This window comes from Pholis gunnellus (assembly GCF_910591455.1).
Source record: "Pholis gunnellus genome assembly, chromosome: 17".
Classification (NCBI taxonomy): Eukaryota; Metazoa; Chordata; class Actinopteri; order Perciformes; family Pholidae; genus Pholis; species Pholis gunnellus.
This window is the reverse complement of record NC_136544.1, coordinates 13,559,981-13,580,611: the sequence shown is the minus strand read 5'-3', so window position 1 is coordinate 13,580,611 and position 20,631 is coordinate 13,559,981. Positions and strand designations below refer to the sequence as shown.

The 20,631-nt window shown below is 41.9% G+C and overlaps 1 protein-coding gene across 4 annotated transcripts; it reads right to left on the bottom strand.

Annotated features, from left to right (window-relative positions):
* Window positions 1–35: 35 nt before the first annotated feature.
* arhgap17b (Rho GTPase activating protein 17b) lies at window positions 36–20,631 on the bottom strand. Of its 4 annotated transcripts, none has more exons than XM_079177704.1 (21): window positions 20,278–20,631; window positions 16,616–16,655; window positions 11,107–11,211; window positions 10,525–10,601; window positions 9,682–9,793; window positions 9,307–9,383; window positions 9,055–9,157; window positions 8,574–8,642; window positions 8,325–8,406; window positions 8,033–8,160; window positions 7,425–7,536; window positions 7,257–7,338; window positions 6,979–7,059; window positions 6,322–6,435; window positions 6,125–6,216; window positions 5,557–5,695; window positions 4,474–4,761; window positions 3,767–3,888; window positions 3,279–3,692; window positions 1,944–1,995; window positions 1,241–1,380 (listed from the first exon to the last, which is right to left on the bottom strand). In XM_079177704.1, exons 1-20 carry the CDS (start codon window positions 20,328–20,330, stop codon window positions 1,988–1,990), a joined length of 2,298 nt encoding a protein of 765 aa, XP_079033830.1. In that variant the 5' UTR covers window positions 20,331–20,631; the 3' UTR covers window positions 1,241–1,380; window positions 1,944–1,987. The 4 variants fall into 4 exon arrangements, with proteins under 4 accessions (XP_079033829.1, XP_079033832.1, XP_079033830.1 ...); XM_079177705.1 differs by having other exon boundaries at window positions 1,246–1,380; window positions 1,950–1,995; XM_079177703.1 differs by lacking the exon at window positions 1,944–1,995 and having other exon boundaries at window positions 36–1,380.

Sequence of the window (20,631 nt, the reverse complement as noted above, 5' to 3'; positions counted from 1 at the left end):
TTTGACAAATAACTGATAAGAAGCTGACAACACTGTAAAATGTTGAACAACCTTTAATTTTCAAGAGTAATGATGCATTGTATGACGCATTATGTGCAGAAAAGCAAACATAAAAATGCTGAGAAGAAATAAAATTAAAAAAACAATCAAAGAGCTGAAAAACACCCCAACAAGGAAAAGATTGTCAGCCGTGGTAAATACTGTACACACAAAATAATTTGGCTGTATTTGGTCATAGCTTTGAGTTTGAGTGGGCATGATCGATTACAAGCTATGCATTAAAAATACAATTAACACAATCAATTTGTCCCTTTTAATGAGGAAAGCTAATCTAATCTGAGGTTTAAAGCCATTTTGAGCGTGTCAAATCAGGCCATTTGAAAACCTCTGAAATACCAAAACGTACAGCATGTGTACTGTGGAGAGGACGCCACTGGAAGACAACTGTATTTTATATTGCACAAAATATTTGGTCATGAACAACCCTAATAGGAGCTGAGCAGCTCTCAATTTTCAATAAATTTCCTTTGGCCCATATCCATTTTTTTGGTCCTTTTGTGTGTTTAGTGTGAAGTGTGACAATTATTGAAAAGCCCTTAAAGCTGAACATCACATTCAGCCAGTTGAAACTGACAAATTGGAAAATGATAAATAGATGATCAGTGGCTGGCTAACACTCAAATAGCTCCACACAACTCTACTGAATACAAAATACTTGTTGCCAAGTTTACGTGGTGGTAAAGCAACATTCACAGATTTCTGTCTTCAAAAACATTCATAGCATTGAACCTGCGTTATCAATAGCTAGATTTAAAAAAAAAAAGCAGAGGCGACAAATGAAAACGTTGAAAGCTTAGCACCCTCCGAGTTCAGCTGCTATGTGTTCAGGTTATACATATATTTAAGTCTCGTTAGCCTCGAGGCTAGCAAGGCTCTGCAGTCCAATCTTAAAATACCCTGCGAAATAGAACAAAGGGAGTTTGATATGAAGTCCAACAGCTGGACAAGAATTCTGAGGTTTTTCTGAGGCACGTCTCAGCAAATCAGAAGAAAAGGCCGCCGTTTCTCCCAGGAAGCAGTCTGGCATCATGTGCATGGAGCGTGAGGAGCTGTGGTGAACCGATGTGTTTGAGTTATCTGTCCGATATTTGATTCAAAAAACATTCAAATCTGTTACATGGAGCGGCTGAGTGAAGGAGGACTTGGATCACAGCGATCCCTCTATTCTTCACAGAGCGGTGAACTCTGTCTGCATTTGAGGGTCTAATTGCGAGGCTGGGGTGGTGGCGGGCTCCTGACCAGCAGAGCTCTCCCCTTGTTGGTCCGCAATCACCTCAGGGATGAGGGCTCGTCCAATCCCCTTTAGGAACAGGCCTCCATCTGTGCAGGACAGTTAGGACGTATCAGCAAACAAAATCTTGAACTTGAGTTCAAGCAATGAAACAAACATAATAGCCACACACACAAACACAAACACAGTTTCAAACAGAGGAGCGCGCACACACCACCTTTGTAAGACACCAAAGATTGATCGTTCTATTAAGTTTAGTAAATATTGCTATTATGGTACCAGCTAAGTGACGTTTTTAGAGGTGGTTATTGGAGAGTATCCTTGGTCTGTTAATCGTTAAATGCAACATTTTCTACACAGCTCTGCCTAAGAAAATGTACGTACAGAATAAGAGCACACGGTCAGTTTAAAATGTGTTTAGTTTGTTTAAGAGCATGTCAGTTATCACAGAAAACTGTTAAGACAAAAGGCCTCAGCATCGGAAATGGTGTGGGAATCACAAGCATGTTAGTTTCACTGGACAGCAGGGTTAAAATGCTGGACAATACTAATATACATACATGTATGTATGTATACAGTATGTGCACAGCTACACACACACATGCAGTGGACACAGAAGCAAGGCTAACACATCAGCCAATTAGATCCTTACCATTACCTGCCTTGCAAAGCTCATCTTACAGGCAGACCAGCAGCTCAGACATCTGTAATATTTACACATTTTCTGTCATGCGTCAGATCACCACATTTACATTTAGTACGTGAAGCACTATGACACAGTGAAACCAAAAGCCAGAAAGCTAAATACAGCAATGCCCTGAGAGGAAGCGGAAATCACTCAATACTGAAAACAGTATCAGCAGAAGACCAGCAAGTGATTTCCGTCGTCGCAACGTCTACACAGAAAAAGAAATCGCGTTAAACATCACTAAAGATGTGTAATTACATCTGAAATTATAAAAAAAGAATTTCATTAAAATGCTGCGTAAACAGTAAACTTATTTATTGGCAGTATTTACGTCTCATGTCAGTTTATACTTCTACTCAACTACAATTCAGGCACAAAATACTTTTCATTCCACTAAATGTTTAATACTATATGTGACTAGTTACTTTGCGGATCCATATTGATAATTCAAAATACGACCAACTAATAAAATACGATGTATTATTATAGGTTAAACACTCCTAACAGTATATAAAGTAATACAATTTGCTCAATTTTATCAGCTGAAACATTAAAAGTGATGAACACATTATTGCATCGATAATTATAATCCAGTTTTATAATATACTGTATATTATGAAATGAGCCTTTCTGCATAAAGAGACCTTTTACTTTTGGTACTTTTTGATACAAAACTTTTCTAATTTTACTTCAGTAAAACTTTAAATGCAGGACTTTTATTTTAACATTTGAGTAAAAAGCAAATGTACCTTTCTTCTCTACTACATTTATTTTACAACTGTAGTATACTTATCTTGTAAATTATGAATTTGTATTATAAACACACAAGCTTATAAAATATGACAAACTACTCAACCGATTACAAATGTGTTAATTAGCAGCAACTCAACCAGCTACGACATTGAAATGGTGCTTAAATTATAAAAGAATAAAATTCTTCTGTGCTTTCACTCAAGTGTCATTTTGAATACATGAATTTTACCTGTAATGGAGTACTTTTATATCTTGGTTTTTGCTACTTTTAGCGGAGTATATCATCTAAAAACTTCTTCAATCACCGACACAGAGGTGGCTTGCTATTTACGGAGCTAGACGAGAGTTTCAATCAGAATTGTTTTTATTGATTTCTGCTGCCTGGTATGCCTTTGCAGGTTTTTAAATATATTTCTTAATTACAGTTTCCAAGCATTGCTGATATTATTTTAATTTCAAGCTGCTGCACACGGTTTCTTATATAATATATTAGAATAAAAATAATGAAAAACAGGATTTGTGAGGCACAGGGAAAAGGTTGTTTACCTGTTATGATCTTGGAGGAGGAGCCGCCGATGTCATTACCGTTGTCATTGGCTGCAGGTTGGGGGGGCGGCGGCATGTTGGGTCGGGGCCGTGGCTTGGGGGCCGGCCTGGAGGGGCGAGGGAGAGATCCAGAGTGGTAGGAAGACAGCGGGTTGGAGTGCGGCCCATCGTGAGGTGGCGTGTCCGGAGGAGTGGGAGTGCTGGGTGGAGAGGGCTCCGACTCCCCCTGGGCCTGGTGGGCTTGAGGAGGCTGTGGGGGCGGGTGGCTCGGAGCATGGATTGGGCTGTCTTTGCCGGGGTGGCGTCGAGGGGTGATGGGTGGGTAATGAGTTGAGCCGGGTGTCTGGGTGTTACTGGGTTGGGAGGCAAAGGGGCTGAACTGTTTGGGCGGGGCGGGGGCCTGCTTCTTGGTGCCTTCAGAGGAAAACATAGTTATAACATGATATTAACAACATTAATCTGAATTATAAATCAGTACATTATCCCACCTCTGCGAACCATGTGTGGACTTGCCCCCCTGGATCCGACCTGAGAGTGGGGGGTTCCTACTGTAAGATGGACTGAACCATTCCTCTGGGGCGGGGGGGTGGACATGAGATCACGGGCTGGGCTGTGGGAATACAATGAATCCAAATGTTAATCCATCAACATGTCATCTGTACTTTAACAGATTTTAACAAGGAAGCGCTGCGAGAACTCATGCGAGCAACATACAAGACAAACTGCACATATTTCCATTCAAAAGCTAATTACATTAGATGAAGGTTTCACAAAACCAAGCGTAGTGAGGAGGATGCAAAATCAGTTTGTTCAAAAGTTCAGTAATGTGTTGCATGCAAAATCAGACATTGCCAGGAAGAAGTCAAATCATCAGACATGCAGGCAAAATTAAAAGAGAGTCGATCTTTAAAAATAGACTGGTAATTTATCACAACAAGCAGGGTGGATGATCAAAGTTGCCTGTAATCAAAGCATCACATGTTTGTGTTGCATTACATTCTAAATTTGTTAAAATGAAGTAACAGACATTGTTATTCTTATGATTTTATATTTTAGGACATTCGACATGGGAACTGAAACTCAAAGACCGATCAAACACATGACAAACAAAATAAAGGGCGGGTGAGCTCCGGATTTGGCTGATTGGCTGCGAGCAGGCGGTGGAGTATTGTTGCTACCTCAGCTCGCTCCTTACCTGCTCTCCTCTGCGCTGAGCTGGGTTACAACCTGAGGTTGTGCTGTCGCTACCTGGACCCCACCACCCAGACCACCACCAACACCACCACCACCAGTACTAGCGCCACTCAGGCCGGGCTGCTCAGCCTCTGTAGCCGGGGAAAGAAGCTGGGGCTCAGGCTGGGCCGGACCCCAGGCTTCCAGAGCGGGTATTGGGGGTTGGAAGGTGGGTGAGGTTAGATGTGGCTGCTTTCTATTAACAGTGCTGGCTCTACGTGGAGCGGGCTCCGGCTGTTTGTTAACAGTGCTAGGGAGGGGGGGAGAGGGGAGAGAGTTCAGGAAGGCAAACCACACGCCATCAGACAGAACGAAAGAGCAAAAGAGCGAGAGAGACAGACAGAGAGAGAGAGAGAGATTGTGCAGGAGACAGAAAGAGACGCCACTTCCTGAGTTCAATGAAACCAGTTCAGATATAAGAACCGAAAAAGAACACAAAACCACATGAGCGTGAACTTTTTAAATAGAACTTTGAACTGCGACATCTCTGCAGAGACAGAAGCCACACCATACAAACAAAATGCAACAGAGGAAGCCCACACAAAACATAAAACCAGTAACCTACAGAGTGACCTAAGCTTTAATTAGGAAACAAAGAAGACAACACAAGAGTACACAAGAGCAACACACCAGAATTATAGCTCTAAACAAAATGGTATCCCAACGAGGCTGAAAATTGAAAATGTCTGAAAGAGAACTGCTTTTTCATGTTCAGTACCAATCTTGAGTAAAACATAGCTGATTATCTTATGCTGAAATCACCTAAACATAACAAAACTGTGGTGCAAAAATCACACAAAGCATCATTCCCTTATTTTACTTATCAGTAACTGGATTCAGGGGAGCTACATTGTACTGCGGCACAGCTTTGAAGTCTGGACTGGGCAGATCTTCAGTGGGTGTTTCTGTGACTGTGATGGACTCGTTGGCCACTACATAGAGTGCCGACACGACCGGGCCCCGAGACTCCTGCCTGCTCAGTGTCTTGGGACGGGACGGGAGGGTCAGGGGCAGGCTGAGGCTGAGGTGGGGGCGAGGCAGGTACCTGTCTTTACGGGGGGTGTGACTGTCCCCGTCCTGCCCCACCAGGCTGCCGGGGCGTTTCCTATCCAGGGCGGGGTCGAGGTCTGGGGTCGCCGGGTGGGTGGGCATGGCGAACATGCCCGACACATTGAAGTCCACCTCTGGAGGGAACACGGCGGGAAGCAAATAGAGAAGAGGTGAATGAAAATTGCAATGAAGATAAAGATTTAATGATTGACAGCAGCTGTGGGATGATCAGAAATTAAATTGTTAGTTATGTTTTCGCCACACTATCTATAAAATGTACCCTAGATCAGTAAAGTTATTAATCCTCTAATTTTTCATCTAGCGCCATCATCAGGTCAAAAATAGAAATTTGTACCAATTGCATGTTTGCATTTAATGTTAATTTGCAAAAGTTAACATGCTAACAAGCTACATGAAAGGGCCCCTGCGAACAGGTGGTTGGTACGTTTCACCCCAAATGTTTTGGTTGCGTTTGGTGTTCTTTGTTGTTCTTCTCTATTTAAACACTTGTAGGGAAGACAGAGCGAAGCACTGGTGCAAATACAGCAACAGAGATGCTTTACCTTCAGGGAAGAACCAATCAGCATGCTGGATAATGGGCTCAATGATGGCGACCACATGGATAGATGTTGCCGCTGCCATCTCTGCCAGCGTCCTGAACACAGCCACAAACAGACGGGGACAGGAGGAAGCGTCATCAGCCTCAGCTTCACTTTGTACTTGGGACATAAATATGGAGGTAGCAGTGCACAGTTCTTACCCCTCAGTCTTTGCCCAGAGCAGGTTGGGCCCAAGGACAATGGAGATGTTAATGGCAGTCATCTTATTGACCTCGCTGTCCTGAGCCAGTTTAGCCAGAAACTTCACCAGATACCTGAAACAGAGACTCAAACTGCTTTAGAAACCTCTAAGGTACTGTAAACATGTTTTACAGGCTATTAGGCAACCAATATTCTAAGCCAGTAGTTCCCAGAGCAAAGTAAAAGTCTTGGTGTGAATACTAGCTGTAAACATCTCAACCAGTCATTTTGTCATATTAAAAAAAAGCATAAATTAGAGAGAAAAAAATAAAGATAATTTTGTGTGACAAGAATACATTTTCTCTTTTACTCGTCATTTCTATTTTTTTTTTTACATTTTCAACCCTTTAGGTTTTTCTTTGGACGCCAGGTTGGGGATCATTGTTCGAACCAGAAGTGAGTGTTTGTCGATATGTCTAATAAAGGCATCAAAGTACTTTCCAAAATCTGCAGTATCACGAATAAAAGTGAAAAACAGAAGCAAAGTTAACTTGATACATTCAGTTCTGTTGATGAAGGCTACTTTTGGAAACGAAGCGTCCACCTCCGCTGTATACGAACATGTTGTATTATTGCATCATGTGAACATAATACAATATAGCTGAAGATGCTCTTACCTGAGGTTTGCCTTGTGAGTTTTTGGCAAACGGTCACACGTCACCCACAAGGCCTGAAGCCTCTTGTCAGGGTCAGACACACTGAAACCACACACACACACACACACACACACACACACACACACACACACACAAACAATATTTACTTGTTACACAAGTCTCTTATCGAAAGCGACGTGCGAGCACACACTGCTTCAGGTGTGTGTTTAATGCTTATTAAAACAGAGGGAGTTGGTTTTACAGGATATTAAAAGAGCCATGTCTGTGTGTCTTCTTACTTGGAGGCCTGTGTCCAGTCGTCGTACAGGCCAAAAGTCATTAGAGGCTCAGGAAGTTCCCTGAGGTAGGACTTCAGGGCTCCTGTGTATGAGGAGAAAAGCTATGAGAAAATTATCTGGACCAGATGGGCTCACTTTTTGAGGATTTTTTTTAAAAAGAGGTCGTACCGGCGACGGCGTGGGGATCAGAGTAGAACTCCTCGAGCTGCGAGGTGGAGCAGTCCAGCGCTGCTTTTAGCTTCTTCAGTTTTGAAGCTCCGGCAGCTATTCTGAAGAGACCCTGCAGGGAAGACGACTGATTAGGGCTCTTTGTTCAGGTACAGGTGACTGGTTTCAGTCCCAAAAATTAAAGAAGTGAGTCTGGGTATCAGGAAAGGAGAAGTAAAGCAAGTAGAGATGTGGCTCTTTCGGGATGAGTAGCAGACAGACGGCCAGCAAGAGTTTTGTTTCCGTTAATAAAAATCTCCTCCTTGGGGAGTCTGGTGATAGGGTTACAATTTAAGAGAGCAATAGTGAACATTCTTATACATAACAGATGCCTGCACGCACACACACAACCGCAACTTCAAGGCTAACTGACCACAAGTTGGCCACAGATGTTTCCAGACTGTACGTGCCATTATTTGTAGAGAGTAGTCCTTATGACCCACAGAGGGGAGTGGGGAAGTTTTATTTGTACAAATTTATGTCGAAATTCCGGTTAATTAACCCTCGACTTTGCTCTACTTCACTCTATTTTAGCTTCTCCTGCTCTTCCGCCGTCACTGCATCCGTACCTCTTCCTTCATGCCGGTCTCCAGCAGCATCATGACGCAGGCCTCCATGGGCAGAGCGATCTCACGGTTACTCCTCTTCAGGTGCTCGTCCAGAGCCGTGCCGAACGCCGGCTTCTCCATCCAGGAGTCTAGGAGAAAAAGTCAAGTGTCTTTACACTCAAATGCATTTCTGTTCTGTGTCTGGTCAGCTGTTCTCCTACAGTTTGTCTATAGTTGAGAGTGAATATGTTACAATGCCAAAAGTCTTTTTTTATTAGCATATTTAATGAATGTTTTAAATCGTGCGGTTCACCTTGCTGTATTTGGATAGTCGGTATAGCTGCCTCCAGAGCTGCCAGCGACTTCCTGTGGTAGTCTGCCTGGGCCTCTAATAACTGGTACAAATACACAATCATAGGTCATATATACAAACCTTTGGCATAGAGCCAAAAGGTAGAGCGTTTACACTGCATAACCAAGTAACACAGTTATGTTGGATGGGATCATATTTGCATCACATTTCCATTTCAGTTGTAGGTCATTCAAACTGAAGTGCACCTACCAAGACATAATAGCGTGCATAATCTCCCTCTTTGGAAGCAAAGTTGTACAAGTCTGCAGAGAGTTGGTCCTGTAGGATGAAAAAAAAAAATATATATACATATTTCCATGCATGGCAATTAATATGGCAACCTTAAACCTTCTGCTTTACTTTGCGCTGAAACTTTTCATTAAAACGCAGATGAACTCCAGATGACAAAGCAATGACCTTTAATTACGTGGTCCTAATAATGTGCATAGCGTGTTTGTTCCAGTGACAAGGCTTCCTTTGTTCAGCCAGTTCATAAGATATGATCCTAACTTGATGAAGAGGCCCTGACTGGAATGTATAACCATGAGATTAAATATTGTCTATACAGTACAGCACACCTAAACCACAGTTGGTAAAGCATTGTGCTGTTGTGTGACAACAACATAAATCCTACTTTGAGTAATAAATCAGAAAACTGAGCATTGCAAGAAAGATTTAAAGCAAGATCTACCTTGCATATTTCTACTTTGTTGAGAGCCTCGTCCATCTCGTCTTTGAGTGAATCAACCTTAGCTGCCATAGCCTGGTTGTTGGACTTTGTTGCCTGGTACCACCTGCAGGCCAAGACATTATTGAGACACTTAGGCATGGCTATAGTAAGCATAAGCATATTTGATTTAAACATTTCCTTTTGTTTACAATTTGAAGTTAAAGTTAACATTGGAAAATAGTGGCTCTAAATAGAGATGATAAGCTAGAGTACCTCGTCTTGGCTGAGTCATAGTCCAGAACCAGCTTGGCGAGTTGTTTTCTCTGTTTTAGTATATTGGGAATCTCAATCTGTGAGAGAAACGGTGAGGACCAGCATGAGTGCACACACATAGTCAACACTGAGGCCAACACCTTTCCCGTGGGAACATTTTGTCTGAATCATGCAGAATAACACAAAAAGATGCCAAAGGCCATGTTGAATTTGGCACAATGAATGAGTAGAACACACAATGTTAACAGATCCTGTACTGAGTGTTTCAGGTAAGAGTACTTTGTCTTAAAATGCAACTTTACAACTGAATTACAGATACATGCATGTCGGTCATAAGTGATCACGACAGTATGAAGAGAGCTGCAGTGTTTTTACCTCAGCCAGCTGGTTGAGAGGATCCAGGATGTCTCTCTCAATCTGGACTTCATGCTGCATCAGCTCAGCAGCTAACCTGCTCTCAGCCTCCCCACACACATCCATCATCTTGCTGCTCACACACACACACGCACAAGAATGTATACATATAGGGCTGTTATCACTTCTGTTCTCACAGGGAGAAAAATGTCAATGTTAGAGAAAACACACAGACAGTTGCTTTTAATGTTGTATTTCAGTTCATTAGGATCAATGGAATCTATTTTTCAATTTTCAATTTTGTGCCAGCATGAACGCTGTACACCCGTCAAAGAGATATCATACTAATGTCCAGGTTTATAGTTGCATTTGGGGTTTTTACTAGAACATATTTACATGTTTTTAATGCTAACAAAACACATTATTGTTCTCATACTGTCTTGTCTAAAGTTACCTGTAGTCACCCTCTGTCTGAAACACCGTTTTGCCGCCTGTCTCTTTACCCCCCCCCTTACTGAAAAAGCCCAGTCTGCTGTGATTGGTCAGTGTTTCTGGTCTTACGCATCTGCGCTGACATGTCACTCCAGCCGGGGACTCACCGTGTATGTCCACTACACAGAGTTTAGCGGTGCTTCTAGCAGTGACAGTATAGTTATGATATCTATGATAACAGAAGTCCTGTAGGCTCGGTGAAAGATTGAGCATTTTGATACTTTCACAGTATTTATAAAGCACCTAGAACTGCTTTATAATCAAAAAAAAGACATGGAAATCTCACTTTCTACAATATGGGACACTTAAATTCTGCTGAAACTGGTCTCTTAATTTAACAAAAGCATAGTGTAGTTAACTTTTGCATCTCACCCAATCAGGCTCTCGTCTCCCAGCTGACTGCCTCCCTCCTGCATGGTCTGGGACAGCGCTGTCAGCGGCAACTTTTTCTGCAAGCAGACCAGCAAACAAAGTTTAGTATAGCCAAATACCCAAACAATAACCCAATTATTAGCTGCAAGCATGTCAAAAGAAAAAAAAGTGATATTAAAAAATAAGATAAAGTAACATAAACCACTGAGTTTTTGCCAGTGTTATTGTGTGTGTGGCGGAGGTAGGTCTGTTATTCTCTGATAGGGAAGCTGGTTCGAGGCCAGTGCTGAATATTTTTCTCCTGAGTGTCTCTCATATCAATGTGTTACATAAGATGAGATGCTATGTCTTCATAGCACAAGATAGCAGGGCCTTGCTAATACTGACAATGTCAGAGGGATTCACCCTTATTTCATTTCTGTATGAACAACAGTGATTCTTACATAGAGATCCTGACTATGTAGCATGTTGCCAACATGCTGAGATGATAAGATGAGGTGATGGCAGGCCTGCTCAAAGTTGCTGGTATCTACAAAGTGCTGTTGCTAAATGAACAGTGAAGAGACACTGAGTGCTTCTTACATGTCTCTTCTCCGTGTCTGTGCCCAGTTGACCCTGCAGACAGGACACCAGCCGCTTGTGTGTGCTGTGAGACACAAAACGCACCAACTCCAACCGCCGTTCGATCTGTGCGTGGACATAAGAAACAAAATGTTAGAATATCAGAACAAACAAAAACAGGCACACATCCATCTTTGAACTTTCCATCCTGCTCTTGTTTTTGAAAGATGATGGGGGATGTCGAAGCTGTTTTTCTAGCTCTATTCTGCAGCGTGCAGCGTTACTACAGGCAGCACCGACATCCAGATGGAGGGAATCACGGCAGATAAGTAACACAGACTGATGGATTGTGGTCTTTACTGTGAAAGACCAGAGAGAGCTCTCTAGACATGTGAGGACTCCATGCAGAGATATTATCAGGGGAAACAGATAATCATGAGCAGTAAAGTAGAATATTTGCCTGTTTTAACTCATTACCTACAAATCATATATGCTTTACCACAACCCATTTTCCAGAGCATGGCTTATGTTTTCATATGGATTTACTACCTTCCAGGCAGCCAGTTGCTTGAGTTCATTTCACTCATCTGCCAACATTGAATACACATCCAATACATGTTTTCACCAAATCTAAACTCTGTAATAAGTACCTCAGTGCAAGAACTCATTGAAAAAAACAAGAGAATACACACTAGAGATTTCTGTGACCAAATTTAACTTACAGCAGAAACTTTGACTTTTATAAATGTCATTCGCCTATAAACTGTATTCAATGTGAATTGGTCACATTTGCACGGCCTGCTTCATCAGGTCAGTATCGAGGTCATATTGGATCAAGCAGATACTTGAAACATTGGTGAGATGATTAATCCTTCACAGTTCTTAACTAATTCATTTAATTTGTGAAAGTAAAATTTTCATCACGTCGTAATACAACTAAAAACGTGTGCATTACAATAGGAGTGGGCGAAATGTATAAAGTTCTTCATAAAACAAATAAGAATAAAGAGAGTCGGTTTACTGCTGAAAAACACTGTATCCAAAAGATTGAAAATCAATCCCAAAACATTCTGATGTTTTGAATTTTGTTGCAATGAAAAGGCTTTATTTTGGCATACAACTCTGTGATCCCAGATGCCAGAGTGTCCTTGAATGTACCACATGTGAGAGTTTTCAGTTCCTGCTCGCAGCTTTAAATACCAAGTGATAATAACTTAACTCTGACAAGTCTCAAGTTTCAAGCAACTGCTGGTTGATTTCTATACGTTACTGTAATGAACTGAAGCCAGCGGCTGAATGGAATGTTTAAATGGAAGGAGAACTACGGTATGCTATGGAAAATGGTCAGCAGTAATGTTGAGTGGACAAAATTTAGTGCGCTAAAGCACGCAAAACACTAGTGTCTTTAAGTATCCACTTCCTCTTCCAGTGTAAACATCCATCTGTGTCACAACATCTAAGGCCCCTCATTTGCTGTCTGATCCCCATCTAGCCCTCTTTTTCCTTTACTTTTATCCTCACTAATTTGCTGTTCTCTCTACGGCATGCAAGTCTCTCTCTCTCTCTCGCACACACTTTTCCTCCTACCTCTCCCTTTACTCTCTCCCCCCTCTTTCCTGCAGCTGTTGCTCCATGCCAGACCACAGCTGGATTTGGCTTCCTTGCCCTGATCCTATTGATTCGCTCACCAGTCAGCTGATCCTCAGCTCTGATTAATGCATGGATGTCTGACTCTATCTGGTGCCAGATCGAGTGGATCCAGACCTCCACCACTCGAAGCCAAGAGGGAAAGAAAGAGGCCTGACTGGATACAATGGCTGATCGCATTGTCTCTGCCGAGTTTTCCATGAATGTACACCAAAAGACCCTCAAGAGACACACACCGAAAGCCCAAAATATCATATTCATCATGTCTGTTTTGCACCATTTACATTTAAAATGTCTCAAATAATGAATCGTCTGCGTCTTTTTTACCTACAGCGTTATTAAGCCGTTACTCTTACAACCTCGTTTTAACAACAACAGTCTTTACTTTCAACTTGCCTCTTAACGTCTCATGCAGCCGGCTTTACTGAGCTCATGAGAAGAGAGCTAGCCTCGGGGAGAAACTCAATTTTGGAAGCAGACACACAGAAACACCCTAACAAGCTGAAGTCACAGAGTAGAAAAATAAAAGCAGGAAAACTCCCAGATCATAGACAAGCGCACATGATCCCCTTCCGGCTGCCTCTGCAGTTATGGAGCTGTCCAAAGGTTTACAGGACAGTTACTACCATCTTTTTTTGTCTTCATACAGCAATGAAAACAGTGAACAAAGCGAGCTGGCAACCTCTGACCTGCTACAGCAAAAAAATGTGGAATGTTTAGTGAGTCACAGAGGAACCGGGAGGGTGGATACAGTTTTGTTTTTTTGTTTTTGAGTTGCTTTGGTGGTCTGGATAGCTGGTGAACTGATGTGCTGGCTGACCTTGTTGGCAGGATGGCTAACTGTCTGGTTAGCTGATGACAGAGCAGAAACAGGATCCCAGAAGAGTCATGCTTGCTTAAAGGAATGGTTAAACTTTTTGGGAAATACACTCAGTCTCTGTTGAGTCAGATGAGCAGATTGACACCACTCTCGTGTCTGTCCGTTAAATATGAAGCTGCGGCCTGCAGCTGGTTAGCTTAGCATAAAAACTGGAAAAGGTCGAAAACAGCTCGCCTGGCACAGTCTGAAGGTAACACAATCTGCCTTCCAGCTCCTTGAAAGATCAATAAATATCTTATATATATATATATATATATATATATATATATATATATATATATATATATATATATATATATCTCATTTGCTTAAATCGGTTTAAAAGTCAAAATGTAAAAACAACAATTTGCCATTTTAGAGGGTCCGAACGAGTTAACTGAAATAGTCCAGCACATAACATTCTGTAAAACTGCAACGTTTCAATGTTACGCTTCGGTTTTTGTGATGATTAAACAAGCAATATATAAGATGCTAATTAGTAAGTTTCGGAGGTGCTGGAGAGCCAAGCTACCTGTCCCGCCCCCCCATTTCCAGTCTTTTAGTGATAAACTAAGATAATTAATCCCTGGCTATTGCAATATATTCAACGCACAGACATGAGAGCACAATAAGCGCATTTCCCAAAATGACAAACTCGTCCTTTAACAGAACGAGCCGGTGTTCTCAACGACAACGAAAGCTGTAGTTGTCCGTTTAGCTCACTAGCTGGTTAGCTGACAGATACCTGCTTAACATAATCAGATATGAATTTGCTCCAGTATCAACAGCCCGTTGTGTATCCAAAGTTGTAATGAAATACTGAGCTATGGGACCAGTTCCAGCCGAACTCTCTCTACTGTATGAGAGCCTCCTCAACTCTTCCACTGAGGCAGGACGAGTCCCAACATGACAAATGCAGAGGACTATTGGAAAAAAATGGAAAAAAGAAAAGACTACTACGACACCTAGTAAATCATAGAGTCAAATTTCAAGTTGCACAGTTGAGAGGAGGGGGTGTGGGAGCGTTTTGGAGAGTGGGAAAGAAAAAAAAAACGACTTTCTCTGCTCGTGTTTGGAAAGAGGGAAACATTTTCCCAGCGAGTGTGATTGAATTTAAATGCCAATACTGATCATTCACTGGTCTACGAATCAGTAAACCGCAAACTACACACTTTATCTGCACGATCGTAATCAGGTTGCAGATTCTGACTTGGAGCTCAAGTTGTTATGCCTGATGACATCCAGGCCACTTTGACAATGCTGACACTTGGACAGTCACATTCCTCACAGAGAGCTGGAGCTGAAGGAATGTCTAACGCGGCACAAAGCTCCTGTCGTTCAGAACGAGGACCAAAGACCAGAGAAAGCATTCTCTGGAAGGGTTGGGTCGGTTTGTGTTCTTGAGACAATGGTGTGTGTATATATATATATAAATATATTTATATGTCTAAATTTAACTATTACCACTGTTTAAGCAAAAATACAAGTTGTCTTGATTACAGCAAAACAACAGTGTATATCTGCTTATTAAATAAAGAAATAGTCACTTTTCCTACCACCTAGCCTTTGTCTTGTTTGTGACTGTGTGCAAACCACACGAGGTTCATAGTTCACTGCTGCATGTCGTAAAACTTTGACTTTCATGATTGAATGAGACGCTTTAGACTTCAACTTCACTTTTCCTTCCACAAAAGCTCCTTTCTACTGTAAACATGCTCCGTCTTTTTCAGCCTCTCTTGTATTTCTTCAAAACACTTTTCCTAGCAGTGATCTCACAGCTTCACATGCCAGAGTACTCCCATCCCCCAACACACACACGCACACACACACGCACACACACACACACACACAGCGTACATCTAGTATAATTTCAAGATAACAGAACATTGCCAGGGTTCGCCTTGAGTGGAAAGCCATGAGGCACTTTTCCTACAGAGCAAAAACCCCTGAGCTGGCGAGGTGTAAGTCAATGAAAGAGTCCCCGGTGAAGTTTTAATGCCAGCAGTTGTACTCCGAGACAGCAGCGAGACTTGGCATCAACAGGCATGCTCAGGCATGATGGCTTTAACAGAGCATGTGAGGAGAACTCGTAAGCCTTTTGATAACTCCTGCATTTTATTCTTCCAGAAAGGGACTTCTTCTTACATTGCAGTTTTTACACTGAGACACAGCAGTTCAGTGGGTTTGACGGCAAACAGGACAGAACAGCCTTCATGGGTGAGAGATACTGAATGACTTCAGGCTATCACTTGAAAACAGTGGATGCTAGGGGTGCAACAATACAGTCAACTCATGGTTTGTATGATACAGGTTTCACAGAGAGTTTCACTTTTTCTTGGTATTTTACGAATATTTTTTCTTCAAAACATTTTTTTACAAGCAGGTCCCTATTGGTTGAAACGTTTTCTAAGGAAGGATTATTTTCATTATTGCTTCATCTGCTCGTTCTCCACAAATCATTTTGTCCACTTGTAACACGCTAAACATGCCTGTTAGAATTTCCCACCGCTCAATATGATATATTCAAATCACTTGTTTTGTATTGGGTTGTACAAAACCCAAATAAATTCAGTTCACTATCATACATTCATTAAATCTTCATATTTGAGAAGCTGGAGCATCACATTTTTAATGTTCTGTTGGATGTTTAATCAACAAATCTATATGAGAATATCCTCAGACTTCATTTCTGAAGTAAATATGATGAATATTGCGGTTCAGTTGCATTTCACAATGTGAAGCGGCGTTAAAAAAAAAAAAGGATGAATTGCAAAGACATACCATCTCCCACACTGCTCTGTTAATGACAATTACTGAGGTTTTTTAGTCTCTCAACAATGCATACCATTGTGTTTTTGTAGTGTGAAATACTGTGCTACAAACAGTCATCCATTACTCCAGTAATCCCTAAATCCTGTGTCTGTAATCCTGTTTAATCCCAGATGTTGTCACATATATATATATATATATATATATATATATATATATATTATCATTGATAGAGAAGAAGAATGTTGTATTCACCTGTAGGAGGTCATCACTCAGCACCTCAGTTTTCTCAGCCCTGTTGAGGGAAACACAAAATATGAAGCAAAGGTCAAATACTGACAACAAATAGAGAAATAAAAAAACAGACAGAAAAACACATTTGACGTGCAGAGATAAAACACATCAACACCTGAACAACACAATGCAATGCTGAGGATTTTGGTTGAGGGGACACACCTATCCCATAGTAATGACTTTGAATGAAATGCGTAAAGTATGCAAGTAAAAGTATTTGAACATGTCTCACTTTGTACTGATGAACACAAGTTGCATTTCAACAAAACAATACGTAACTTGATGTTAAAACGGAGATGAACCGACGATCACGCAGCAAACGAGACCATCAAACTAAAGCAGAAGACTTTTTTCAGCCCAACCTGTCTGCAGTTTGTGCCTGCAGCAAAGTTACAAAGTGCACAACATGCTTAAACCCACAATAAAATGTCACATGATTGCCAAGAAGCATATGTGAGCGGCTGGGTGCCGTTTGTGCACACATAGTCAATGTGTATGCAAGCAGGCACCAGCCAGAGCCTGTGGCTGTTTTCCATGATGGACCTGTTGGATTCCTTCACTCTGTCCGAACACACACTTCCTCTTGTGTCATCTGCACCTTGTTTGTTATGGCAACAGGGGAAGGTGTGTGGGTGTGTGTGTGGAAGGTGGGAGTTGCCAAGTGGCTTGTTGATGTCTGAAACACACTGCACATTGTAGCAGAGTCGGCAGAAAACAGGACAGTGATGTCACTCCAAAACGTCTCGGATTTGTCGAGATGCCCAAATCACCCCTGAAATAAGAAAAGCGCATTTGCTTCTTTATGTGACCTCAAACTCTCAAAACAGATTTTCACCCATTTTGGAATCTTGCTGAGCTAGTGAGGCCAGCAAACGAGCTCATCGCTCACCCTGTGTGCACCGATCACGTCTACACACACACACAAATCCCTGAAGACCGCTCCCCATCCTCTACCAGAGCAGGCCGACACTATAGATTTATATCTCGCAGGGATCAATTAACCCTCTCCCGCACAAGAACTATTACCTAATACTGCTGTAAGTTACACCCTACAGATAAAGGCTTACCTCACTTATGCCTGAAGTATCCTCACGTTATTCAAAAACACCTTTGGCTGCACTCCGCTGTCTCGAGCTTGTACCATGAGTAGAAATTCAAAGAGATATATATATATATATCATGCCGTCATATATATATACACAATGGCATGATATATGATCTGCAGCCAGAATATCTACACACCGATCCACATGATCGCATTACACATTAGGCTTTACTGGCTCACTATGTGGGCAATGCTTTAGATTGCTATCAATATTGAATCAGCATTGATTTGACTGGAGTTCAGGTTAAATCTGGCCAGCAGCTATTGTTCTAATAATAGACTCCCACAACGCTGGAGCCCAGACCCCACAAAGAAAAACTTGGGAGCAAAACAACACAGAACGGCAGAAAGAGTAGAAACAGCAACTGTGCGTTTTGTACGAAGAATCAAAACACACAGAGACACACACAGATTCTAAAAACCGGTTCGTTTTCATGCATTATAATATTCAAAAACATTGCTTCCCGTCGAGCTTAAACCACACTGCAACAACTACATGTAAATCAAACTGCTTCCGCTTTTATAAATAAAAACGCCCCTGTGGCTGTGTGACATCCCCAGCCCTTCACTGTGTCCCTGTCAACAACCGTGGAAATGCTTACTCCACAAAAACCCTCCGTGCCCAGCCCTTCCTGTGCCAAACAGAGAACGACATCATCACAAACTGGCATTGGGGACACAAATTCACTGGTTTGTGATATGACAAAAGCAATCAGTTTAAAGTCCCATGTTCATTAATGCTTCGGTGTGAAGGAAGGTACATGACTGTTTATGTTCACGGTAAAGGGGTTGTGGTGGAGATCAGATCCTTCTGAAGGCAGTTTGGTGGAACTTTATACTTTTTCTTTAAGTTTGTGTCGTTAAACTGATGTAGAGCTGCAAGATTTGGTTGATTAATCCCTTCGTGATCAACAAACAAATAATCAGAACTATATTAATGAGCCATGAATCGTTTTTGTAATCAGTTATCAAGAAAAGAAATGAAGGATTTGCTTCTTCCGTTTGTAGCTTTTCATAGTAAACTTGTGTTTGGGACTTTTTGGTCAAACATAATAAGATGTTTGAATACATCCTCTGGGGCTCTGGGAAATCGGCATTTCCTTCTACTTGAAGAAAACATTCTGACATTTGACCTCAGTGGTTGCCTGCAGTGATTTAAGACTGCATAGTTCCACTTGACCAACAATCTCAACGATGTATTCATATAATGCCTTAACTCCCCCACCTTACTTTAGAGAGAGCTACCAATGGCACCAATGGATTTCCTGGTATCCAGCAGTAATCCACAGTGGGTGTGTGTAAGCTTGCGAACATTTCTGCCTCTCAGTAAGCAAGTTGTGATTTTGCTCAGTCGAGTTTTACTGCTCTTACACAACATAAGGAGGAATGCACGGGAGGAATACGAGGGCACAGTGGCTACAGGCTATCGCTTGGAAAGCCATTTTGAAGAGACATTACGAGGGCATCATCTGCACAAACCATTAATGCAGTAATAACTGGAGACATCGTCTCAGTGGTGGCGGCTGATAGTGAACAGGGCTTTGAAACCCCTGTGGGGACGGAGATAAAGGGAGAGGAGATGGCATAGATATGTTGTGTGTGTGTGTGTGTGTGTGTGTGTGTGTGTGTGTGTGTGTGTGTGTGTGTTCACTGACTTCCAGTACCACCACACATCAGGAAATATGTGTTTGTGAACACACCCTAGCCTTCATCTGCAGAATATCAGTAACTCCAAAATAGGTTCTTATAATGTGTCGACATCTACTGAAGGTGGTGACATCACAGGGGCCCAAAGTGGACGAGGGCCCACGGGGCTAAGCTGCTTTTCTTCTGCGAGGCCAGAATTTCTGCCTTTAAGTATAATCGGATATATTCAGAGCAAAAGCAAATTAATAATATGTACATGTAGTCAACTACTTTGATCATCAATTCATTGTTTAAATTCCTCACCCAAGCAAAACATATTCCTAGTTCTAGCATCCAAATTGAGAGAATTTGCTGCTTTTCTTAGTTTGATTCAACTTAAAAAATGATATCTTTGTGTTTTAGAGTGTTGGTGAGACAAAAAAAAAGACATTTGAGGATGACATCTTGGGCTCACAGGACCTATGATGGACATTTTTCTACTTTCCTTTCTATATTTAATAGACGATGTCATGAATTTACTGACTTATTACTGCCACAGACACACTATCAGTCCCCACATAGATAGTAGGAGAACATGAAAGCGAAATACTTGATTAAAACCCATTTAGCTTATCAGATTCCTTGTATTGTTCTAGAAATCAAAGTTCACGTCAGATGTGGGAAGGGTTAGCTTCCTTATGACATTAAACAACTGCAAACTATCCAGGTATTTATTACGCATGACAACGCAGCCCAGCCCTTCCGACTGCACACATGACGATAGAAGCGAATGTTCACAAATCATGAGAATCAGCAACAGTGTTGGCCTTGCAAGAATATGAATGTATGACATCAACTTGCAACAATGCATGTTGTTAAAGCAAACACTCACCTTCCAACAGTCTGATTGGCGAGCTGCCTCATGCGATTAAACTGTTTCTTCATGGTCGTGTCCTCCTCTGCGTCTCCCGTAAGTGTGTAAAAGTTAGCGGCGCCTCGGAGCGCTGTCGTTCATCCACCGTGGATCCAAAAGTTGCGCTACGTCGCAGCCATTGTGGCAGAAAGGGGCTGCGCTCCCACCACTTTAACGCAGTACAACTGGATGGGTTTTTAGCTGCTTAATCTCAGTGGCGTCGGCTGTAAACAAGACACGCAGAGAAAATCAGTTGAAAAAACCGCCGAGAAACTGCTGGATCCACATTGCCACGGTTATCCGACTTCCTATTAAACTGCCTGGTTTGAGTGC